Here is a 16946-nt window from a genome sequence, read left to right as displayed (position 1 = left end):
TCTGACATGATCAAGCGTGCCCTGGCCCAGAATAAAGCTGTACTGGCGGGGCAATACCAAGTTGACAATCAATATTCCTAGGCGTTTGGCAAATATCTTAGCGTAGATTTTAGCATCGCTATTTATAAATGATATTGGTCAGTAAGACCCTGGGGTTAAGCGGAACTTACCCTTTTTTTTAAAAATCCAACAATGTTGGTCGATTGCCAAGAAGGAGGGGGCTTACCCTCAGACATTTTGAGGTCATATCTTTCCCAAGTTCTGAGAAGAAAGTCATATGAAACTACAGGGGTACCCTGCCTGGTCCAGTGGCTTTCCCCAGAGCCAGAGATCTAATGACCTCAGCTGCCTCTTCACAAGAGATTGACAGTTCCAAACAGGCCCGATTGTCATCCTTCAGTACAATGCTACTGTGTGTGCTGTGAAACTTGGTGTAGCTGTCAAGTAGTGGAGGTATGTCTTCTGTTTAGAGGTCCTCGTACAATTGTTTGAAAACCCTAATGATTTCTGCCGGGATATCAAGATTACGTCCCTGACTACCCAGAATGACATTTATCCCTCTCTCTGTGTCTTTTTGTCTGATGTGGAGTACCAATAGTATCCCTAGTCATAGCACACTGAATTATAATTTTGAAATTTACTGGCCACTTCCTTTCTGTAATGCCGATTTATTCTAGCTTTAAGGACTGCAATCTTCTGTTGAACCTCCTTACAGTCACTTCTGCCAGTCACCCACTTGATCTGTAATGTATCTGAGAGTGAAAGTTCCTCTTACAGCTCTTGAAAATGGCCCGCCTCTGCTTATGCTGTGGTAAGCTGTAAATCAGAGTTTCACACCTGATCCCCGCCTTAATGTATCCCAGACTTTGTCAGTGCCAGTGCCTCTGTTTGTTACCAAGACGTCTGTTACCTACTTAAGGATGTGCTCAACATATTCCATGTTCAGAAGGAGTCTTTTTTCTTTTTTTGTATCAAAGGTCCAGTTACCCTGCAGCTTGACTATACCAATGATCGGGAGCCCGAGCACCAAATGTTTATGTTCTGATAATACCCTAGGATATCTTTAGATCCCTACCGGTCCATCAACAGGCTCGGATACAAAAAAGTAATCCAAGGGCACCAACTTCCTGTGAGGGAAGGGAAAACACATAATCCCAGGCTCTGGGGCTTTCAACTTATCCCAAACGTCTATCAACCCATGATCCTTTATTAGCCATTGGACTGCTCTTAATACCAATGGCTTCCTGCTAGAGTGTGGTTTACGCACCCCAGCATTCCCACTCACTTCTATGTTTATGTTGAGGTCGCCACAAAAAATGAGGGGGGCTGGCCAAGATGAGCGTTCCAAGTCTAAATGATCAATGACAGCAGCCTCGTCTAAATTGGAGCCATATACAGAACATTAGGTGCATTTTCCAGAGCCAAAAACTGTCCAGAGGAAACAAAATGTTTTTTTGAGATTGTTAGGTTTATGCGCCACTAACATGGTGTTGTAAGCGTACAAGAGAGTGGGAATAGATCTATCGCCCACCTGAGGAATATCTTGACTTATATATAGTAGTTGAGTTTCTAAGTCATTGATATTGTATTGTATTGTAATAGTATTTATATAGCGCTTACTACCCCTGATGAGGCGTCAAAGCGATTTTCACCGAGTAATACGCTACTCCGGAAACCAAAGGTATGCATAATAAACAGTATAGGGACCAGCACACAATCATGTTGAACTCCCTGCACTAAATTGAAGATTTCATGCACTCCCAATTAATACCATAGAACACCTTGACAATCAATGCAGATGTTGAAGAAAGGTCATGGTGCCTGGATCAACCTATAACACCAACTGTGGTCCAAAGGTGAGGTCTGTTGAGATGGTCAAAGGCCAAGCTTGGTTCCACAAAAGCAAGGTGGAGGCCACCCTTTTGCATATGCCTATGCTTATATACACATCAGAAGATTTCGTTGTAGGCAATGTTCAGAAGTTCCAAGATCCTCTCTAAAACCATTTTGCAGCTGTGTAAACACATGATTATCCTCAGCTCAGATCAAGCATCCCTAGAGAATAATCTGACCAGAGGTCTTTACTATGAATCTATAAATACGATGGGTCTATAAAAGCGGGTATTGTTGTTTTCCCATCTTACACACAGGTATGATGATTAGCTACAGGAAGCTGAAAAAAACTGAACCACTAGGGGCATTAAGACTCTAGTAATTATTGGGGCCCAAAGATCTATATTATTCTTGAATGATGAATTAGGACATAAATGGGACCAAGCGCTTTAACAGCAGGTCTGGAAACAATAGCATAACTAACTCTAGATGTGTAATTAAAATGTAATGGGAACCTGATGGTTAGGTGGGCTCGTAGATGATGATCCCAGAGAAGGCATTCTTACTCTAAATACTAGAGAATCTTTTCACCCAGTTTTCTGGCAGGATTGATGAATACAAAGAGGGACCAGTAATGCTACTGAAAAAGGAAGAATTCACTAATAACAAAAATGACTAATATTTCAGGAAAGCAACGCTTCAGTAAGTTCATCCCAAGCTTCTTCTTGACGTTAGACTTTTCTGTTTTTGAGGGCATCTTGTGTACGTAATATTATCTCAGCTTTATCTCCTGGGGATTTGTTAAGTGCCTCTCTGATTCTTTTATCGGCCTCAGAGCACATCCTACCAAACCATTAATACGTTTTAGAAGAGGAAGCTGTTCGATTAGAACTAAGCAAACAATAAATTGAGAGGTGTATGTTGTTAAGAGTAAGAATAAAAGAATCAGGAGGCCAATCTTCTTCTGATCAGTTATCAATGTGCCCATTTGAATCTCTGACACTATACCATGTAACTGTAGTGTTGCCTTGTGATGCATCTGTGAAAACGAAAAATAAAGTAAGAGTGGATAGTGATCACTAAAATCCATAGGTCTGACCTGTGAAGAAAGAACATAATCAGCCAGGACAACGAAATTGCTCAAAATGGCCTCTGCCAACAAATTTCAGTAGACAATAATGAGATACTCCTCCAGTATCATGCACATTGACCAGGTCCCTTTCAGTAATCATGTCAAATAAGACCTAACCCGGATTATCCTGTTTATTAGTGAAAGGAGCGGTGCCTGTTCTTTTAACAAGCAATGTAAGAGAGCCACTACTCTGCAATAGCCCCATCTTGGCATTAAAACCTCCAGCCAGAATAACAGAGCATATGACATTTGCTAGTAAGCTTCAATGATTGTCTACATATTTAAACAACGTTTAGAGATTTAAATAGTTGTTAGTGACAAAATTATCATTATAAAATGTTAAAACCAAAAAGACATAATACCCTTTCCTCTTAAAAGAATGCACCTATAGGTTGATGGAATTGGTTGTGAGCTCTGTAATATGACAGTTTAAGGACGTGGGCACCCAGGTCATAAACCCTCCTTTACGATTCCCAGAGGATTAATAGAAAATCCATCCATATTATTGTCATTAAGTGACAGCATCTACTGGAGTAAAATAATATCAACTTGTCCTTTAAAATCAAGGCGTATAGCATTTAAAAATGTGGGTCCCGCCTTATTATTGTTCCATGATCATATATTTAGTTCACCGGCTATTAATGTATCCTAAGCTACTGCAAGTTGGCTACTGGCCATCAAAGAAACCGGGACTGTGGTGAATGCATTGAGTTCAACATCCTGACAGGCAATTATTTGTATAGACGCACAGATTGGACCAAAGGAGTTGGTTTATAGAATAAGCCTTAAGGACCAGCTCTGTAAGTCTTGTAGAGTCAACTGAAATTAATAAGCCACAAACAAGATGAACGTTCCTTAAATTATGAAAAATGTAATCACCAGTGGTTGATTAACCCACCCTACGTACAGCTCTAACAAGCACGTTCTGATTAAATAATGGCAGGAGACCTCTGGCATGCTTGATGTTTGTTGAGACAGTGGAGGACTTTGTTTTTTTAGCTGCACATACAATTCTTTGCCCTTTGACAAGGGAGGGAACATAAGTCAAAATAATAAAAAGGGTTCAGCTAGCATTATGTGGGAGATTAAGTGCGGCTAATTCAGGAATTTGATAATTCTATCAGTATCTTCTATTCTTCTGGACGTTTTAAAGATATTCGACACGTGAAGCAAGTGCATGGGAAAAGGAAGTGGCTGGGCAGCTATTCAAAGTGCCTGAGCTCAGAGTGCCTGAGCTCACAGGGAGGGTCTGAGACACTACAGTGGTAGGACACGGGCGTAGGAGACAATACATTTCAGGGGGAGGGACAGCAACAGCCTTGGGGACTTCTCAGTTGACCCTGTACAAGTCGCCCATTGTTTGATGAATGCACGCTCCAATAAATGTACACAATCATATAGTCTGGACGTGAAATAGAGAGAAAAGAAGGCATGTTGTCAGTTTGAAGGTATGTTTTATTGTTATTTACATTCACGAAGTATTTAGACCAAATGTGAAAAAAACATGTTGATTAACCTTGCATCTTCATGCACCAAGCAAATAAAGGTAGGAGGGAAAAAAGGAAGAACATACCTATTGTGCCCCGCACCCATCATGCCTCGCACCTCATGCAAATTGAAACTGCGCTAGAGATATCAAAAGCAATCAGGTACAATAATTGTAAACTGTGCTCTGAAACTGTAGTTCTAATAACACTTCTGCTCCTTTGTGCGATCTTGGGCAGGTCAGCTCCACATCAGTCAAAACTGGGAGCATTTACACTGAAGAAACTCTTGGTGTTACAGACTATTTAATACCTGGGATTCTGTGATCCCTGTATAAACAGCAGTTATTAATTTCTATGTAATCGGCTACTCCTGATGCATCAAGTCACCGATTATAAAGAAAAGACGTAAGAACTAGACTATTATAAGGTTATTACAGTCCAGTTTTCACTTGCCTTTCTGCCAGAGCCAGCAGCCAAGGTGAAAGGCAGATCAGAACATGGAACATAATTAAAGCAGCTGTTGAAAGCAACAAATGGAACATTGCTTTTCTTTCTCCTGCTCTATTTTAATAGCTTAAAATTACAGAAGCTATGCACTATGGCAATGATTCCCAACATTTTGACTCCTGAGGACCTCCACTGAATCACCACTGGAAGCCAGGGACCCCCAAGCAATTTGTATAATTTAAATTTCAAACATTAAAACAGTAAGTCTCAAAAACTTTACGAGCAAGTTCACACCAAACAAGTACTCGAATCGCTAAACATCTAATTATTTTATATTGAAAAAATATCCAATAATCGAAAAAATGTAATGGGGAGGTTGGTGCTGCATCTCAGGTGACTAACTTTTCAATATTTGGTCTTATTTAGGAAAGCTAAATCCTCAGGTCAGATTCTACATTTCCAAAGCGATTTCTGTTTTTATTTTTTAGGTACGTAAGATCTGAAAAGGCTTTTTCACATAAATATGTGGTTAGGAAAGGAAGTAAACCATAAGGGCCCCACATCCCTCCGTAGCCTTTTCTGTCACATATAATTCATTTGTTTAATAGCACCTCTCATACCAGTGTAAGGTGTTGGAGCACTTTGCAGGGGACTACAAGGTGTAGAATTCACATGTCATCCACACTGGTAGGCATTTTCTAAGAGTGCTTGGTGTGGAGAAGCACAACGTTGGGATTCAGAACATAACACAATGGTTAGCTTTGCCTTTAATAATAAGAATATATTTCTACACAAGAAAACCTTTATTAGCAGCAGAAGAAAAATGAAAGACTGGGAAAACAAAACCTCTGTGACAAAAGTAGTAACCCACTGTGCTAGGCATACAAAATACTGTTCTTTGCATGTTACACATTCGTTACACCAGGCACATTACCCATCTGCTCTACCTTAGATGAATCAAAACTGGCACTAGACAAAACCTCTACCTCTCTCCCACAGGTACATTATTCACCAGAGTTATCTTTGATTTTTTATTTTTGCCCGAAAGCCTCTGGTGACTGCTAAGAAACGGGGGTGGCAAGGCAGGGGGATGAAAAATAAAAAAAGAACACTTAATCTGTCTATGACTTCCATCTCTCCTCCGTCCTCTCCTCTTCCCGAGTCCCGGCAGCACGGAATCACACAGGATCCCAGACTCCCCTAAGCCAATCAAAACGCTGCTGCCACCAGCATGACAGCAGCGTCGTGATTGTTCTCAGCAGCCTGGTTCAGCACTCAGACAGGGAGTGGGAGCACGTTCATGTTCTCCACCTGGCTGTGCAATACAGCCGGGTGTGGAAATACTAAGTGAGCATGTTTGTTTGACCGGCCCAAGATGTCCGGTAAACCGTCATGCGCACTTATGGTGCACTTTCCAAACCTCCTTCATGTGACACAGCCCAGCCCACCACGTCCCAGCTTGGCTCTGCTCTGAAAAAATAAAATGTTAATAACATTGTGCTATTATCATTTTATTTTTCCTTTTATGTACTGCTCAGAGCAGTAGGGCAACGCTTCTCCCGCTTAGCGGAGGAGCCACTGCTGCTGACTGTACAAGGAACTTTGCAGTGCTTTTAAAACTGCTGTACAAAGGAAGTAATAAATATAAAAACACATATGTGTCTAGATGCCCCAGCTGGAGAAGTGCCTTTTTGCTGGCCCAGGTCTGTGGATTCCCTTGGAATGTGTCCGGGACCCTTTCGGGGGCCTCAGATCACAGGTTGGGAACTGCTGCACTAAGGTTTTGAGTGGCTTGTGGGTACGTTGATGGTGTGACCATGTATTATATGGGGTATTGTACCTCTTGGCATAGATGACAAGGATACTGCAAGTCATCTTGGAGTTCCATACTTTATAAACAAGCATTGGCAAAGCCAATAGATCTTGCCTAGGCAGCGCTATTGGCTTTGCTAGTGTGTTTAGCCATGTTGTAACCTAGCATGGCTGTTGTTCAGTGTGGCTATACGTTAATGGCATAAAGGAGAATGACATGTCATAAAGTGTTGTCAATTGGTGTGGCATAGTGTGTTGAGGAGTGAGTAGAGTGTCATAGAGTGAAGTATTGTCAGAGTGGAGTAGAGTGGAGAGGCATAAAGAAGATTGGAGTGGCATAGAGTGGAGTAAAGTAATGTGGAGTGTCAGAGAGAGAGTTGAATAGGGTGTTGTTGAGCACAGTACATTGTGGTATAGTGCAGTGGCATGGAGTGTCATAGAGTGGAGTGGAGTAAAGTATCGTAGATTGAAGTGGAATAGAATGTCATGGAGTGGCATAGAGTGGAGTCATATGTCATAGAATAGAGTGGAGTAAAGTGGCATGGAGTGGTGTAGAGACAATTGTGTAGAGAGTCACAGAGTGGAGTAAAGTGTTATATAGTGGAACAGAGTGCAGTAAAGTTTAATGGAGTAGAGTGTCAGAATGGAGTATTATGGAGTGAAGTGTCGTAGAGTGGTCTAGAGTGAAGTGGTGCAGAGTACAGTGGTGCAGAGTAGATTGGCATAGAGTGCTTTGGTTTTTAGTAAAGTGGTGTAGAGCGCATTGGTGAAGGGTGCACTGACTTAGGGGGTTATTCTAACTTTGGAGGAGGTGTTAATCCGTCCCAAAAGTGACGGAAAAGTGACGGATTTACCACCAGCCGTATTACGAGTCCATTATATCCTATGGAACTCGTAATACGGCTGGTGGTATATCCGTCACTTTACCGTCACCTTTGGGACGGATTAACACTCCTCCAAAGTTAGAATAACCGCCCTAGTGTAGAGTGCACTACTCTAGTGGTAAAGAGTAGAGCCACAGACTGGTTTGGCACAGCATCAATTACAGTGGCACAGAGTGCAGTGATGCAGAGTGCTGTGTTGTAGGGTGATGTGGTGCATGGTAGGGTGGAGTGCTGCAAGATAAAGTGGCATAGGGTGCAGTGATGCAGTATGAAGGGGTGTAGAGTGTAGTGGCATAGAGTGCATTGGTGAAGAGTGCAGTAGAGTGGCACAGAGTTGAGCGGTGGCGAGTAGAGTGCAGTGGTGTAGAGTACAGTGGAAAAGTGTGCACTGTTGCAGAGTAGAGTGTCAAAGGGCAGTGGTGTAGAGTGGAGTGACAGTGCATTGATGTAGAGTGCAGTCGCATAGAGTGGCATAGGTACAGTGGTGCAGAGTAGAATAGAGTGCCATAATGTGCAGTGTTGCAGTGCAAAGGGGGTCATAGAGTGCAGTTTTGTAGAGTGATGTAGAGAGCAGTGGTGCTGTAGAATAGAGTGGCATAGAGTAGAGTGCTGCAGTTAAGTACAGTGGTGTATAGTAGACTGGTGTAGAGTGCATTGACGTAGTCTACAGTGGTGCAGAGTAGAGTGGACTGGCCTAGACTAGAGTGGAGTAGAGTACCTTGGCATAGAGTAGAGTGTTACAGAGTAGAGTAGAGTAGAGAGGTGCAGAATGGAGTGGTATAGAGTAGATTGCAGTGGCGTGGAGTGAAAAAGTGGAGTATGCATAGTGTGGTAGCACACTACATTACAGGCGACACATCTTCAACTGAAATTACCATTACATTTGCGCAGACATACAGTTTTACTGATAAAAACATACAGCACACAAATGTTAATGTGCAGAAATGTCATTAACTAGTGTATTGATTTGTTTCGATCTTCTTAAAATATTTGTTTCCACTACACTTATATTCTTAAGTTTCTGCACATTTCATTCACAAACATTTGAGGTTTGTTGTGTGGTAGATAAAAATAGCATCCTAAAGCCTTCCTCCACCACACCCCCAGTAGCTAGCATTATTGTCATATAAGTTCTCTCACTTTGAAGTCAGAGAAAGAAAGAAAGATAAACGCCAAGCTCCATAGGAAGACAAAGCCTGTAATTTGACCTTGGTCTTTGAATGCACAGCAAGTAAGACAAGATAAGAACAATATTTAAAGGCCTGTTTACAGACATCAAACATTGGTGGAAGGATACAGTATACAAGAAATGCCCTACTGGAGGGACAAACTCAAGCCAGACAGCCTAAATCAAATACAGCTAGCAGATAGAAACCAAGCAAATGTAAGTTGCAAAGCCAAAGGTAAGTAATGGGTGGAATATATTCCCAGGGAAGCTTTCCAAATGTCCTGTAAATGACTTTAGCAAACCAGACAGCTTCGATCTAATTAACTCAGCCTTCAGCCTAGTTCCTATGTATTTTTATGGAACTCCTCTGTGATGGCTACAGTCAAACTGTATCTTGCTATTTAGGACCTTTTACACAGGCTCTTATGGACCAGGACTGCTGTATTGTCCTGTAACATTATAAAATATGGGAAGATTTATGCAAATGCATTGATAAAAACACTATATTTCTGATGCCTGGATTGGCTATCACCAGGGCCACTGGAATTATGTGATTATGCGCTGCAGTGTTTTTCACATAGTTATGGATTTGTCGCATTTGACACAAAATCTCACATCTGCAGATTTAAACAAAAACTGTTCCAAAGTTACTAAAAGCGCAGCAACACATGTTGGGGCACAGTGGAAGGTCCCTTTGCAAACGTTGACTGCTAACCTTTCTTTTGCTTGTTGCGGTATTTAGGTGTTAAGCTGGTACTAATGAGGTGAAACCTAAGCCCAGAAAGTGTTAACAAGTGTAAAAATGACAAAATAATGAAATACTATCACATTATGTCACATAATTTGCCTCTTCTGCCTGCATAACTTAGTCAACGCTGCCACATAATTTGGCCCTCCCCTGCTGCATAATTCTTGTGGCCCTACCACTAATGTACCCTCATGTAACAGTTATTCTTTATTTGACATTTTTTTCTGTCTCTACTCATAAAAAATGAAAATTAATTTAAAAAAATATATATAATACAACTCAAATGAGAATGTTAAATACAGAAAAGATAATATACTTCAATATGCTTAAGTATGTTACAATAACAACAACATGACTAATAACGCTAGACAAACTGCCTAAAATGAAACGTGGCTTCTCCCTGTTATCCACGCTGTAATCCAACCCTTTATTACTTAGATAAAAACCATTTGGCCCAATTCACAAAGGTAAACTTAGACGTCTAATTTATGATTTTTGTTAATTCACAAAAGGCATTTACAAATAGTATCTTTACGTCTGCACTTGGGGCGGATCTCCGTTACGTGTAAATGTTAGAAAGAGATACATTTCTGGTAGCTAAATTTTATAGTGTGAAAAGATAAAATCTTGCCTTCCCTGTTTTACTAAATGTTGTGATCCTAGGCAACTACAAGTACTCAGGGCACAAGTCCTAAAAAAAAAGATTAAGTGGGGGCACTAACCAAGTTAGGCAGTATGCAAGTGACATCACAACGCATGACATCATGATTGAGGGTGCTTTTCTTTCCCCTTGTTGGGTTTGAAAGAGAGTTTTAAGGAGGAGAGAGAGCAAGGCAAAGAAAGAAGTCCAGAGACGTGGCTCAGCCTAACCTTGTCTAGGCGCAGATGGGCCCGGTCTTTATCTGAGCGTGTATCTTGTGCGTCCAGCACAACAGCAGTCTCCATTGTGCTACATAGCGCTCCTCCTCTGCCCTCCACTCGCACAAACTCGACCTCTGGGCAGCCTGGAGCTGAAATCCTCTCACACCCAGCCAACCAAAGGCTGACTTGTATACCAGTACTCATTATGGCAGTCATTGAAGTAAGCAATTCACCCTGCTACCAACTACCTTCTAGCATCGCATGTCCTTTGTTCAGCTGTCTTTTCAGTGCCATGACATACGCGTGAGTAGCAGATGCAATTCAGGAATCAGTAATGTAACTTAAATATAACTAGGGTTTTCGGTTTTATTTTGTACTATCGACTAAAAGCAAACCAGTTAAATAGAATGAAACCAATATCCACTGTGCTTGTAGATTTGTGTGGTTGCCCCGCTTTGACACTCGTGGTAGGCAAAGAATTGCAAGTACAGGCACCCACTGCACTGATCTGGCCCTTCATTTCTGTCTTCACTCCATTTCTTGCATTACGGGAGAGAGGTAGGTTTCCTTTCCTAGACCAAATGTTGTGCTGGGGTGACTAGAACCTACCTCCTATAATTCCCCTTAGGTCAACAGTGCCTTCACACCTTTGAGAAAGTCATTTTTAGATTGAGTGTACAAGCACTGTGGCCTGTTGTAATCTATCTGTGGGCTTTTAACCACGCCCACTGCATGCCCATCACTATCACTCGTACATGGGCTTGCCTTTCCAATATCCTTTGTTATCATTGGTAAATGATTTACGTTTTTCCCTCCTTGGGACAGTTTTGTTACCACCTTTGACTCTATTAAATGGATAATTGCACATTTCCTGATGTCTTTGACTGCAAGCAAACTTCTTTTTCCTTTTGTGTCTCTCCTTCACGGTTATACTCATGGCGGCCATGGTGCTGTGAATCAGCTCGCTTATGTCAACAGTTTTACTTTCCATTTTCAATTTATGTGCAAGAAAAGTCCAGTTAGGAATTTACAACGATAATAGCTCTAACTCGAGCAAACACGAGACCCATTGCATTGCCAATGCTTGTTAGGTATTACCATCTTGCCTCTAAATATGGGATTTATGAGAGTTGTATTCCCCTCTCTGGAGCTAAGAAAACCCCATTTATTCTCCCTGCCTGTCACTTATATGCAGAGTAGTCTGCGGGTGAATCTCAGGGATTCCCTTAGCTCTAGGGGTGGCTTCTGTCACCATGCCACCCCCATGATGTTTGCCCTGAATGACGCAAGCACCGTTACACGTGAACAGTTACTAGAGATAAAGTACTCTTTTCTCATTAATGTACGTTAAAGTTAAAATGTTGAACAAAATGTTTGCTTTGCGAGACTGGTTGATTGCTTTTATACAATGCAAATTAAAGAGAACATTTGATTTGGCCTTGTAACTATTTATTTCAGCAGGCTGAATTTACTTCTACTATAACAGTATACAGTATGATTTAAATAGCACATATCTGTGATTATTAATTACATTTCTCTTGTGTTGGTCATTTTGTGTTTTCCAATTTTGCATTGTAATGCTTCTTACTAGTTCATTTGAGTTCTAAAGATATTCATCTCTGTAACAGAGCCTCTTAATGCAAAATGTTTATTACAGCTGATTATTACAGTTAATTGAGTTAAATATTGTGTTTTTTGCCCAACAGATTATTACTCGTAACGAGTTAATGCTCGAGGAGACAAGGAATACTATCACTGTACCTGCTTCTTTTATGTTGCGAATGCTGGCATCCCTGAACCATATACGAGCAGGTATACATCTAGCCATTCATTGTTAATATACTAGTTCACTCAGATCACTTATGTTGTACAGATACCTTTGCTGTTTACTCATTTTGTTTTCCCATTGTTAGGTTTTGAAAAACCCTGTTCTGGACTTTTCCAGTACTTAACAGTGGGCTCTGGGTGAGACCATTGATTATCATGGGTTAGCTTTCTTGATAAGCTCATTTTTCTGCTTCTTATTTGATGGCTTTGCTTACTCTGCTTGTGTTTGTCTCACAGCTGGTGAATAGCTTCTTTACCACTCTTTTTATTGGATGACTCTTATCCTGCTCACTTTCAGAGAACTACCTTTTTCCTCTTTTGTTGTTAACATTCCGTGGAAATGCAGGTGTTTTCATTCTCTCTCCTCTTCCCTCTCACATTCCCCTCCCCCATACCACCTCCTTTTTTAAAATCTTTTCTCTGAAGGGCCTGGCAGCTGCAGTATGCTGCCAAGCCACTCATATCTCAAAAGGCGTTTCTTTGCTCATTTTAGTGTTTTTTATATTCTATACTAACCCAAAATGAGCATCTGCCCTCTTGGTGTGATAAAAACATGTCTGTATCGTAACGTATGTTTGCATACATGGTGAAGCACACATACACATAAGTCATCATGCTTTGACACATAATGAATATGTGTGTATGCATGTGCGGCTCCTCCATTAGGGCGGAAGAGCGTTGTCTGCAGCCAGCAGCAGCAGCAGCTGCAAACCTTTTACTAAAAAACAATCATAAACTGTGTTTATGATTGTTTTTTGGTAAAAGAGGGGTGGCCACAGGCTGTGATAGGCACGGAGGGTGAGTGCACAGCACTCCACCTCAGTGCTCATGTATGTTTTGGCCAGACGGCTTGGGCCGGCCAAACACGCATGTACAGTAGGCTCTCCCCATCCCAGCAACACAGTTGCCGGGCTGGAGAGAGTATGCACAGGCTCCCAGTCTGCCTGGGAGCGCCCTGGCTGGGTGCTCCCAGCCAATCCTGACGCTGCTCAAAGCTTGTGCCTGCAGCAGAGGAGCGGATGGAGCCGTGTGATAGCGGTGACGATGGAAGTAAGTGGTTTTTTTTTTTTTGTTCATTTAATTCCCCCCCCCCCAGCACCGCGACTGTGTGTATGATGTATGCACACATACATACCATTGCGCTTTTTTCCATTTTTTGTGACCAATGCTGTTCAACATTAGTAATAATCCTTTTCTGACAGCAATTTAAAAAAGCATTTGCAAAGCCAATAGGTCTGCTTTGTCAAAGCCAAAGGCGAGTCCTGTTAGCTTTGCCAATGCTTGTTTCTTTTTACTGTTGTCTGTATAAATAAAGCTAAAATTCGGAATCATTAGATAAGATTTTTCTATTCTTTTTTTCCCTAAACAACCTATTACATTTTTCCAGTGTGTTCACTTGTAGCACTATTTTTCCTTCCAATGTAATAGGTTTATAAAGCACAAACATAACCTCACATAAAAGTGTTGAATATGTAGTTGTGTTGAACATTGGAGGAGTGGACATGAATAGCCAGTTTACAGAGTTATGAACTGTGGTGGGGTGGTTGTGGCTATTGCAGCCAAAGTGCAGGACATCTTGTGAGAGAGCTCCTGACCCAATGCCAATGCAATTCGTCCATATCCTACGGTGGGCCACCCTTATGCACCATCCTGATTGAACTGGAAAAACAGTGACTAGGGGCAGTTACTATGACTGGTGAGAGGTCAACGGGGGGGATCCCTTGGAAGATACGCCCAGTGCTTTTGCTGAGCCTCATGGCTGGGACCTGCCTGTGGGCCTGCGCTACAGAGGAGGCAGTGACCCTTGTGCTGGGGTCTAGTCCTAGCCGTGGAGCACAACCTTGATATATTGTTTGCCTTGTTGCCTCTCTCCCGGTGCTGGTAGGGCCTAGCCAGCTAGCCTGGGGCAACAAACTGGCCCTGTGGCCTGAATTACAGAGAGGGTGCACCACCTGTGGAGTGATACCAACTGACCTTGCAGCCAGAGATCCCAAATTGATTTAAGCCCCAGGGGAGCCTGCATGCGTGTCTGGAGCAGTCAGAGCATTGCTTGCTCCAGCTAGTTGCAGCTCCAACGAGGCAGAGGGTGCGCTCCCTGGATGGAGATGACACACTTCTCTTTTTCAGTGCTGCTTGGGCCTAATTGGACAGCTTTATTGCACCTGTGGCTGTTATTAGACCCTGAGAGGCAGTTCTGCTTGGGAATTCGGGCCCATCTTGTCGCTCTGCTTCGATCGAGACAGAGGCTATAGAAGAGACCAGACGTGTTGCTACTCTTTTAAGTGACAGGTACATGTGGGGCAGCTGGAAAGACCTTTCTTAGAATATGAGTGAGACACTTTCCCTATCAGGCCCTTGCATATCCTACTTCCTTGGCACCCTCTACCCCCTTGCCTTAATGCCAGTCAAGGCTGTAGGCTCCCCCCTTAATAATTGGCGCACCACCTCCCACCTGAACCTTGTTGCACATGGGAGAAGCACAAGGAATGACACAGCTCTTTCCTACTCTCCTTTCCTACTCTATGCAAAAGGTCTGGAGCCTGCTCCATGCAAAAGAGCCTACATTTCTTGTGCTACAGCTTGCACTCTCTGATCATACAGATAACATTGGCACCTGCAGCAGTTTCCCCTCGATGCCAAGGCGCTTTGAAGACCTCACTTATGAGCGGCTGGAAAGCACATGCAGGCCTTGCATGTTGTGCCAGTTCTACTGTCAAGAACCTGGGCCACACAACAAAGAGGTAACTGAATGCTCATTGCTTCAACTATTGAATAGCCTCTTCGCAGCTGTGGAATCTGGGCCTCTTTGGAAATTACTACTAGCAGGCTGCATCTGCTGCTGTCACTAATTGTATCCTTTCTTCTTGGTTGGCTAAAGAAAGTAAGCCTGAGGTCTATGATTTGCTACTTTCTGAAGGGTCAGCTGGTCAGCTCATACTAGACTGGGGGTCTGTGGTAAGTTTGATGTGTATGCTTGGCTGCCTCATCCAGATATCTACTTGAGCTAGGTGATGCTGGGGATGGATATGCTCCAAGCATTCAAAATGGCTCATCAGTCTACAGTATGCCAATACCCCAAGAAAACTGATCTAAGGACTTGCCGGTGCAAGCCCGCAGTCTTCATACCGTCCTATAAGCAACTGGACAATGTCATGTCTCAAAACCAAAATTGATGTGTGGCCTCAGATGTAGGACTTTTACAGGAGTATTGCAAAAACCGGCTGACAGGGTATTCCAGTCGGAGTGTACGCTGGAGGTGCTGCAATCACAAAAGTCTGATTTGCAACAGCAAATATGTGAAATGACAGATCAAAAGCGTTTTTTGGACAGCACGAAAGAAGACACTGAGAGCTGGGCCCACTGGAGCAATATTAAAAACGTTTGTCTGCCTGAAGAGGACAACATATCATTGGCTTCCTGAAGAAATGGATTAAAAGCAAAGGCTAAAATATTCTATCAAATAATTTCTGGAACAGTTCCTCTTGGTCACTTGTAAGGTTCCCGGGACCTATGGAACAGCACTAAGGGGCCAGAACCCCGTCCATTGGAGGCCAACAGCAAGGTCCAGTCAGTGTGAAGTTATAACGGGTCAGCAAGTCACTCCAGGAAAAGTCCTCCTGCAGTTTTTAATGTCCCTATAGCAATACAGGGGGTCAGCCAACTGACCACTGAAGTCCACTTCTATGTCAGGGGCATATATGGGAGCAGGTCTAGCCGTTTACTGTTCATCCACGGGGGCAGACGCATGTTCTGAGGAGTTGGGGGTGAGGTGCAGTTGTACATTCTACTAGTCAGTGGATGGGGGACTCCTTCCACTACCTAACCTATGGGCCTAATGTTCCTAGCTGGAGCCGCTTTCTCTTTTGCAGCATATTGTGTTTGTGTTACTGTCAACTAACTCACAGTGCACAGTTCCTTGTGAAATCCAACTTATCAGAACATTTCTGCCTCTGAGAAGGCTGGTGGTCCACACCAGGGTGTGTTTTAGGAAATGAGCAGTCACCTCCTCGTCAACCATACCAATGTGGTTTTGGTACCAGGCCCTCTTTCCACTGGGATGAAGCCAGAATGGTTAGAGTATGACCTAGGATCAAAAGGATGCTATTCCCTCTATCTCGCTTTCAGCTTAATTATGAAGAGGCAGGCTTCACTCTGGTCCGTTTTAAGTTAATTACGTTCCCAAATTCCCCCTACTTGCCTTTCCTGATTCATATACCTCACACACGTTTTCCTTTCAAAAGACCCAAGCTATTTTCTCCGCTCTATATGTATGTGTATATATCATTTTAATTGCACTTTAGTTTTTCTCATAGAAGCAGCTACAACCATATACATAGTAAGTTGCGTTTAGGGGCTAGCCACTGTAGGAACATGACAACTTTAAATTCTTACATGCTCCCCTCTCAAATACAATGCACTGTGCCTTGTGAGCTACAAGGCTTACTTAGGGATATCTTACTTAATTTTTTAAAGTAAGGTTTCTTCTTGACAAAAAGGGTTATTTTAACAGTCCTGCCTACTGGTGTAAACCTTGCAGCACTGGGGCCACACATGTAAGCCTGAAGCCATGTTTTAATTGTCAGCCCTGTGGATGGTACAATAAGTTCTTCGGTCCACACATGACATTTAACGTCCATGCTATGTGTGTATTTCCTGCACCATGAACTATGGCCTTACTATAAAGTTAAATGTGTCATTTGGGTAATAGCAAATGTTACTATATTTTAGGGGATTTGAGCACATACTC

The 16946-nt window shown here is 42.5% G+C and overlaps 1 protein-coding gene across 6 annotated transcripts in view; it reads left to right on the top strand.

Moving 5' to 3' along the window:
- The window catches only part of DCAF6 (DDB1 and CUL4 associated factor 6), a 622202-nt gene that overhangs the window by 590145 nt on the left and 15111 nt on the right, over positions 1–16946 (top strand). For all 6 annotated transcript variants that reach the window (XM_069204156.1, XM_069204153.1, XM_069204157.1 and 3 more), the window contains one exon: positions 12079–12184. In XM_069204156.1, the coding sequence (XP_069060257.1) occupies positions 12079–12184 (106 nt within the window). The remainder of the gene's footprint in view (positions 1–12078; positions 12185–16946) is intronic.

This window comes from Pleurodeles waltl, chromosome 8, assembly GCF_031143425.1.
Source record: "Pleurodeles waltl isolate 20211129_DDA chromosome 8, aPleWal1.hap1.20221129, whole genome shotgun sequence".
Classification (NCBI taxonomy): Eukaryota; Metazoa; Chordata; class Amphibia; order Caudata; family Salamandridae; genus Pleurodeles; species Pleurodeles waltl.
The sequence above is the reverse complement of the archived record's forward strand: the minus strand, read 5'-3'. Positions and strand labels throughout refer to the sequence as shown.